The sequence below is a fragment of the Vigna unguiculata genome, chromosome 9, assembly GCF_004118075.2.
Source record: "Vigna unguiculata cultivar IT97K-499-35 chromosome 9, ASM411807v1, whole genome shotgun sequence".
NCBI classification, from domain to species: Eukaryota; Viridiplantae; Streptophyta; class Magnoliopsida; order Fabales; family Fabaceae; genus Vigna; species Vigna unguiculata.
In genome coordinates this window covers 43,817,541-43,826,607 of record NC_040287.1, presented here as the reverse complement: position 1 = coordinate 43,826,607, position 9,067 = coordinate 43,817,541, and the positions used below count along the sequence as shown (strand labels likewise).

At 37.1% G+C, this 9,067-nt stretch overlaps 1 protein-coding gene across 1 annotated transcript; it reads right to left on the bottom strand.

The window, feature by feature from the left end:
• Positions 1-5,909: 5,909 nt before the first annotated feature.
• Positions 5,910-8,851, bottom strand: LOC114162505 (protein NLP2-like). Its single transcript, XM_028046423.1, has 3 exons — positions 7,851-8,851; positions 6,917-7,778; positions 5,910-6,829 (listed from the first exon to the last, which is right to left on the bottom strand). The coding sequence occupies exons 1-3, from the start codon at positions 8,514-8,516 to the stop codon at positions 5,997-5,999; spliced, it is 2,361 nt and encodes a 786-aa protein (XP_027902224.1). The 5' UTR covers positions 8,517-8,851; the 3' UTR covers positions 5,910-5,996.
• Positions 8,852-9,067: the final 216 nt, after the last annotated feature.

The following is a 9,067-nucleotide window of genomic DNA, read 5'->3' as shown; positions in this document are numbered from 1 at the left end:
AAAATCATTATTTTTCAATTGTTTAAGAGGGGACCTCACGATTGTGGTGTTGGTGTTCAAAAAGTTTTTGGGTGTGACATTTTTTACGCACATTACAAAAGCGACTCTCCTTTGCTTTATATTAATTAATTATGAAAGTGTAAAATTTTCCCTTAAATTTCCTCCTCCTTTTTTGAAGGTGTTTTAAAATTAAGCAAAACTAAAGAGTATTTCAGTTCAGTTCCATTCAATTCAGTTCAATTCGGCTCATTTAGGTTCAGTTCGGTTCAATTCGGTTCGATTTAGTTCGGTTCGATTCAGTTCGGTTCAGTGTAATTAGGTTCGATTCAGTTTGGTTCAATTCAATGCGGTTCGATTCGGTCCGATTCGGTTTAATCCGATCCGGTCTGGTTCAATTCGGTTCAGTGTTGTTCGGTTCGGTTTGGTTTGGTCTGGTCTGGTTCGATTCAGTTCAATTTGATTCAGTGTTGTTCCGTTCAGTTTAATAAAGAATATATAATGAATTTTTAAAATAGTTGTTAAATGTAAGATTGGAAAAATAAAATATGTACATAAGAGAAGTTTTTAAAAGAACTGTTGAAGACAAAAGAGGGTATCTATTTATAATGGTTAAAAGTAAACTATTTATAAAATAATTAGTTTTTAAAATAATAATTAAGAGTAAAATTGGAATAAAGAAATATGGACACAAAAGAGGGTATCTTTTTTATATATTGTTATAGATGAAAACAATTAGTCTACCTAAACTTAACTATGATTATCTGTATTATATTAAAGTAATAAAAAAATAAACTATTTATAATAAAATTAAATATTAAAGTAAAAAAAATCAATTATAATTAAACAGTATTCTTTTATCGCTTATTTAAAAAAAATGAACTTCTATCGGTTAACTGCTCACTAATTGAATTATGTATTTTATTTTCTCATTTTTCTTTTTCTTCGATGACCTCTTCTCCTAAACACCACACACACTCCATTTTTTAATTCAATCACCACCACTTAGACAATGATCGTAAGCTTCTCATCCCCGTCACTACTATATAAGGTCATGCCGCCTTTCTCTTGTCATCCCACCTTACCACCATCAGTGCAATTCTAACACCTCACACCCCACCCAATTGGTATCTCTTTTTTTGAACCTTAACTCTAACTAACATTTTATCCTTCTCTTATATGTCTTTTGCATTTTTCTCATTTTTTTATATTCAATGCTTCACTACTCCCATTTCAACTTTTTTTTTCATCGTCTTATAATATTTTTCTTAAATATTTAGGCTTTTACCAATTTCAGAACTCTATGTTCTCCACTTTGACAAAATAGTTATTTCCATGAAAGGTGAATACAAACAAATTTAAGATTGTCCTTTGAATGTATTTGTTTATGTTATTGTTTATACACTTGCTATATTTAATTTGGGGGAAAACATTATGTTTCAATTGTTTAAGAGGGACATCACGATTGTGGTGTTGGTGCTGAAAAATCTTTTGGGTATGACATTTTTTACGCACATTACAAAGCGACTCTCGTTTTGCCTAATTATGAAAGTGTAAATTTTTTCCTTAATTTTTCTCTTCTTTTTTTGAAGGAATTTTAAAATTCAGCAAAAGTAAAAAGTATTTAAGTTCAGTTCAGTTCAGTTCAGTTCAGTTCGATTTGGTTAGTTTCAATTCAGTTCGATTCGGTTCGATTTGGTTCGGTCCCGGTTCGGTTCGATCTGGTTTGGTTCATTGTGGTTCGGTTTGATTCGGTTTAGTGCGGTTCGGTTCGGTTCAGTCTGGTCCAGTTCGTTTCGATTTAGTGTGGTTCTGTTTGGTTCGGTCTGGTCCGATTTCCAAAAAAAATCGAACCCGACCCGACCCACCACGGGTTAGCGGGTTAAACGGGTTGGCTCACGGGTTCACTTAATTAAAAAAAATACAATTTATTTTATTTTATTTTAATTCAAAATTAAATTATAATTCTAATTAAAATCTAAATAAACTTTAATACAATCCAAATAAAAACCAAAAAAAAAAATACAAATTATTTGTGTTGGTTAAAAAATACCTAACATGACCCAAATGTAAAGCCCAACTTAATAAAAACACTTGTGTAACTCTTTTATCTGAGGGTTGGTGAGCCAACCCGGCTCACCACGGGTTCAACCCAGATAAGTCGGGTTCTAAATGAGCCGGGTCAAAAATCCATTGTAGACTTATGTTAGGCAATAAAATCTAATTAAAATCTAAATAAACTTTAATACAATCCAAATAAAAACCAAAATAAAAAAAATACAAATTATTTATGTGTTGGTTAAAAAAAACCTAACATGACCCAAATGTAAAGCCCAACTTAATAAAAACACTCGTGTAACTCTTTTATCTGCGCATTTGTGAGCCAAATCGGCTCACCACGGGTTCAACCCAGATAAGCCGGGTCAAAAATCAACCCGTATTGAAATTTGTAAAAAAATTTCAACTCAACCCGAACCCATGGTGAACTAGGTTGACTCGCGAGTTCCAACCCATTTTGACAGCTCTAAATGATTGTATGTTAATAGGTGATAACAGTGTAATGTTATTAAGTTAATATATAAAATAAATTTGTATTTATTAAAAATAAAGTGAAATGAATAGATAAATTAATTGTTGATGAATAAAAAAAGAAAAAAAGATAAACAATTTTATAGAAAATAAGTAAAAATAACCATTAATTCTAAAAGATTTAATAAATAATTATATTCTAAAGGATAAAATTGATATTGTGAGATGTGGACACAAAATAGGGAATCCTTTTTATATATTGTTATAGATTTTGAAAGTATTCGAAAGGATGTACAACAATTTTGATGATGTAAAATATATTAAAATTAAAAGATATTTTTATTTATATATTACTTTACATATATATATATATATATATATTTATAAACTTGTGAATGGTTTAATTTCATAACATGTTAGTAATAACGTAAGCATTTTTCATTTTATTTTAATTTCAATATTTTGATTTTTTACAAAGTATGTAAATTAATTTTTTTAATGTAACATAGTTATTAAATAGCAAAAATTATTTAATTATGTCCCGTGAGTGACGCCAACCACTAAGCTAGCTTTAATATAGATCTTGTTTGAGAATAGATTTAAAATAATTTGTACAAAATATATATATATATATATATATATATATATATATATATATATATATTTTGAAGTTGACTATGACTTGTGTGTTTTAATGTGTGTGTGAATTTTGAAAGTGGATATTTTATTTTTGAAAATCTCAAAATTAGCCTTTAATTAGTAGTTCTAAATTGTAATGAAGGGTTTTGAGCCTCAACATATCTAACGATGTGGTAAATGAACACTACAATCAATATAGCATTTAATTACGGATGAGTTCAAATTTTTGCCCTCATTTAATATTTAAATTTGGAGATTTAATTGAACTTTCTGTGCTTAAAGATTGATTTAATTAGGATCTGTGATTATTGGATTTATTGAGTAAGTTTGGTAAAAGTGGCGTAAAAATTGATTTTAGTTGCATAAAATATTATTGGATATTTTAACGTTTGTTAATGCAGCTGGAATTTAATTTTGGTCAATTAATAATGTGATTTTGAAATATTCAAAGTTACAAAAAAAGTCCAAAATCAAGAAATTCTGAAAAAGAATAAATCAGGAGCTAAATGCACCCCCAGTTTTTACTTGCACACTCCTCCCTCAAGTGGACCACAAAAACTTGTTCTGCACCCCCAGTTTTCACTAAGTTGCACCCCTCCTACCACTTAAACTCCACTCAACCAGATCATGCCATGTGGCAATCCCCACCTCTTAAAATTACCCAACCAGAGCAAGCCACGTGGCAACAATCCTTGCACTAACAAGCTGTCCAATGGAAGGCTGCCACGTCATCATCTTCATCTCCCAAAACCCTAACCCTAATTTTCTCCTCTCCTTCCACCCTCCACACAGCCGCCGCCGCCAACCTTTTCCGGCCACCAATGCACGAGTTCCGCCACCTCCAACAGCAGCCTTCACGCACCATCTTCTCCATGGCAGCAGCGAACGTGAGCATCCACCACGCCACCACCATCTCCATCGAGCTCCGCGACCACCACGATTCTGCAGCACACACATCTCCTCGCCGCGCCACCACCATCTTCCTCCATTCACGGCCACCGCGAATTCTTCATCTTCTCGCGCCATCTGTACCGCTGCAGCAGCGGAAGAGCTACGTCGTTCAGCCACTTCACGCGCAACACCACCACAGCTCCGTCGCGCGAACCTGCGCAGCGCACACGATCCACCACCACGGCCACCGCGAGTTCTTCTTCCTCGCGCACAACCATGGAGACGTCCGCGCGCCACCATCTTCTTCCCGCGAGCCACCAGCGCCTGCACCTACAGGAATCACGAACTATTCTGCGCAAGCAACTCGCCGGAAACGCGCCGCACCGTCGGACCACCATGAACCACCGCGCCGTCAGCCGTCATTGCCATCTCCATCTCCATTGCATCTGCAGAAACCCTAATTCTTGAGAGAGAATCTGCACTGCCACGTGTCAGCATCTGATAGGACAGTCAAACTGGTCAACTCTGGTCAACTGGTCAACTAGTCAACTCTGGTCAACTGGTCAAAGTCAGCAGTCAACACTGGTCAAAACTGCAAATATGGTTAAATGAGAGGGGCAGAATTGAAAATTGGACAGAAATTAAGTTGCTAATTAATTAAATAAAAATAAAAGATTTTGGCAACTGACAGATAAAGTCCAAAGTCCAGTGGAAGCCTATATAAAGAGACTTAAGGGAGCAGAAATGGGGGACTGACAATTTTACAGCTGACAGCTTAGACACTTAGAACTCTCTGGTTTTGGCAGATACCATCTCCACCACATCTCTCATTCTTTCTTTTATTTTCCTTCATCATATTATCATGTATTCCATCAAAGCAATGGAGGGCTAAGCTTTTAGGGTTGATTCCACTGTAATTTCTTAAATGGATTATGAATTTATATATTTTGTTATTTTGATTATTGTTGTGGTTTTTGTTTATCTATGTCCTTTGCTTCTTAATCGAATAGAAAATAATGATTTTAAATCTACATACATGCTAATCATATGAGTTAAAAGGTTTTTAAATTAAATTGAGACTTTACTTTGATTTTGTTTAGAAACTTTCATTTGATTAAATAAGTTTTTGCCAATAATTGAGACTTTAATTTGATTAGAGGTAATTACTTTAACTAAAATTAGTCAAGACTTTACTTTGATTAATTAAGTTTTCTATTTGGTAAAGAAACAAAGGAATAGACATGATTAGGCATAGTAAAATTAATTGAGACTGTACTTTGATTAAATTTACTATGGACAATCTAAACAATTCTCACTTTTAATTGAGACTGTACTTTGATTAAAAGTGAGGATGCCAACAAATGAATTGAGTCTTTACATTGATTTATTTGTAAATCAACAACAATAATTAATTTAACAATAATCTCTAGATAACCAATGAAGAATCTTATTTAGAAAAAGCAGTGGAATTAACCTATTTACTATTACTGTGTTTACAATCTTCCGTGTCATTTTCTTTGCATATCAAAACCCCCCTATTTTTATAGTTGCTAGTTTTAAATTGCATTTTTGAGAATCAAATATTTGAGATCAATTCTGTATTCGTTGTGAGACAACTCAGGGTTATTTTAACCCTAACTATTTTCTTCACTACAAACTGGCAATACTGAAATTGCTAAAGTAGTGGTAATTTGATCGCCTAACGACAGCGATATCAATTACTATCTTACTTGTTTATAGGGATAGAAGTCAAAGGCAACTCCATCATCAGTTTGGAAATTTTTATTAACAAAGACACGAATCTAATGTAGATTTTTTTAAATTAAAAGTTTTTCTTATATGATATTTATAAATAACGCACATCAAAATAGTACTTTTTTTATAAGAAATAAGGGAAGAAAGTTGTGAAAAATTGTAAAAGTTTAAAGCAGAAAAAGGTGTTAAGTGGGGCTGGTGCTGCCAAATGCATTAGTTGAATGATTTAGTGGGGAAGCATGAAAGAGGAAGAGTCTAACTGTGCGGCTCTGAGATGATCTATTTATGTCTTTACACTCCTCAAGATCTGCATCGCATGTCAAAAGAACCCACTCTTGAGCATCGTCCAAATACTTCACCTGAATTTTGCTCGTCTCCTTCAGATTGAAACGTCTTGCAATCTCCATCTGCAAATCTCTGAATCCCCAATTTGGTTGCAAGCTAAAACGGATTTTTTCATCTCCAAAAGTAGCTTTCACCCTGAAAGTACCACCGCCCATGTTCCTGACACTGCTGGTTTGGGGCAGGGGAGGTAGAGCATCCAGGCTTTGAATGGGAATGGAAATGGGAATGGGAATTGGAGGATGGTGGACTTGCACTGATGCGCCAACTAGTGATTGCTTATCTGACATCAGAATAATGTCAGGATTGTTATTATTGTTGCTGTTGATCAGAGTGGTTGATTGCTTCAAACTGGGGTTACAAGTCTGACTGCAAGATGAAGTTGGGGATTTGAAAGGAGAAGTGGAAGTGACTCCTTGGTTAAACAACCCATTTTCGGAATAAAACTTGGAATTATCACTGTTGATCGTGGGTGATTCCGAAACACCATTGGCAGAGCTCAACTCTGGAAAACTGGTGTAGAAGGAGCCAATTTGAATGGCACCTTCGGCACCCTGGACGGAGTCGATTACAAGTTGAAGTTTCCTTAAGGAGTGCCCCACCTTCTTGATTTTCCTTGAAGGCCACCTTGTAATCCCATGCTGTCTGCATATTCTTTTTAAAGTGGTAGGACATACTGCAATCAATCAGAAGAAGACAATTATGAATAGCAACACTATAGTAGTAAAATGATGAAATGTGCGTGTATGTGACTCCCACGTACCCCCAATGCTCTTGGCAGCGTCTTTTAGGCTTCCTGCAAAGTATTGTCTTAGAACCGGCAAGCTGATAGTCTTCTCCGCCTTGGTTCGCCTCTTGTCGCCTGATTTCCTGCCACCACGGCGGCCAACGACAGCAGCACCGGCTGTTCCTTCCAAGTCCGAGAATACCTGTTCATTGCAGTTGGTTGTGACCTTGAACTCTTGTTTTGGCTCTTGGAGGTATTCCAGAGAGACGGAAACACCTTTCCCCTTCTGTTGGGCCTCCATCATATGTGCAATCCAGGATGATGATTCCATTTCGTTGGTATCATGATGGTGATGATGTGAAACCAATTCCTCCTCCTTGTCCAGTACAACGTGCAAAGTCCGGCAAGCTTGCTGCAGGAGCATAGACAAGGAGTGGAGCATCTGCTTCTGGTGTTGGGTGTCATGACAATCCTTGGGGAGGAAAAACTCGAGGACAAAATCAGCGGAGACACTCCGGAGAGGAATGGCGAGAGCAGCATGCAAGCCGAACATGTTTGCATGGTGTGCGAGAGGATATTCAGCCTTGGTGAAGGCAGTGATGTCATTTGCAAAGCAAGGCTTGGCGGTTGTGAAGGCTGTTCCAACCACTCCTTGACCACCCAAAAGGTGGTAGTCAGAGCAGGCTTCCACAAATCCCAATACATCTACATCTCCCACAAAGCTTGCTGGATCCACCGTCGACACATAATTCTCATCGTTTGAATGCCCGCATCCAGTCTTTCCTTGTTGGATGCAGGGAGCCCATGTCAGAGCCAAAGGCAACTCATGCGCCTTGCACACACATCTCAACACTTGTACTATCTCGTTCAATGCACCTTGGTATAAGTCGTCAAAACCCTGATATATACATTTATATATAATAATTAATCGCAATCAAAATATATAATATTCACGTACGTACATACGTACCTTCACGGTCATGGCTGGTGGAATCATGTTCTGAACCTGAAGGCCGTGAAGGTCCTGGTTGACGTTGTTGGGCATGAGAATGTCGATAACACCGAGACAAATCCCAGTGCCTCTCTGAAAGACGGGTAGGGCTAGAGATCCAGGACGTAGGTCGTAGTGGTGAAGGCGGGAGTAGTCGTGAGTTCGGAGGAAGCGAATGTTGGGAGGGCAGTGATGAGAAAGCCACTCCTCCTGAAACGGAAAGGGTGTTGTTGCATCCCCATTGTTACTGTTAGTATAGTCGAGGGTGTATGGGTAATCCTGATGGTGATGAATCCCTGCTTCACATCCTCTCCGGGCGGGGACCCATACCTGAATCACCATATTGGAGTTGTTGGCGTATTCTTTCAAGTACCCAACCGCAACCACTAATCTCTCCTTCACAGACGAAGATGGCCCCGGATTCCCCCTTGGTCCAATCCACCATCTCTTCCCCACCATCAAACTTTCCGCCTCCGATTCTTCCTCAAATATTATGTGCGCCTCATTTGACTCCATGCTCCTGTTCCACTTTGAACCCTCCGTTCCACATCCAACCCTTGCTTCCACCCAGCATCCTTCTACAAATAGCTCATCCATAAACTCCGTTTCTGGGGCAAAAATATCTGAGAACCCTCCATATTCCATCTTTCTTCCACTAACTCAACTCCCCTATATTATCCTATGTATGGGGATGAAGTAGGATCATGATGAGAAAAGTGAGTAAGTGAGTGAGATGAAGAAGAAGAGAGACAGGGGTAGCAGGAAAGGAATGGAGAACTAAGCTTATACAGTGCTCACCTGCTCATCAAAGTCTTGTATTTAATGACCCGGAGAGAACTGCAAATTTTCTAGAAGGCCACTGGGACCCACAACTTAGAATAACGTAGGAGGGGCTCGCTCACCAAATTTTGAAACCAAGGTAGACAAATGCAATGTGTGTGTATGGGTTAAATTATAAAGTGGTGATGAAATGTGAAATGTGAAATGTACATACGTTGAGAGTAATAAAGAGAAAATAAAGGGGTAAAGATATAAATGTGATGAATAATTACTAAACATAAGAGAGATGAAAAGGAATTTGAATTTTCTACTGGGTTTTTTGTGTTGTTCTTTTATGTGTCTTCATAATGCACTGATTATCATTTATTTTGACTTTTTTAAATATATTAAAAATATATTTAAAATACCAATACAGT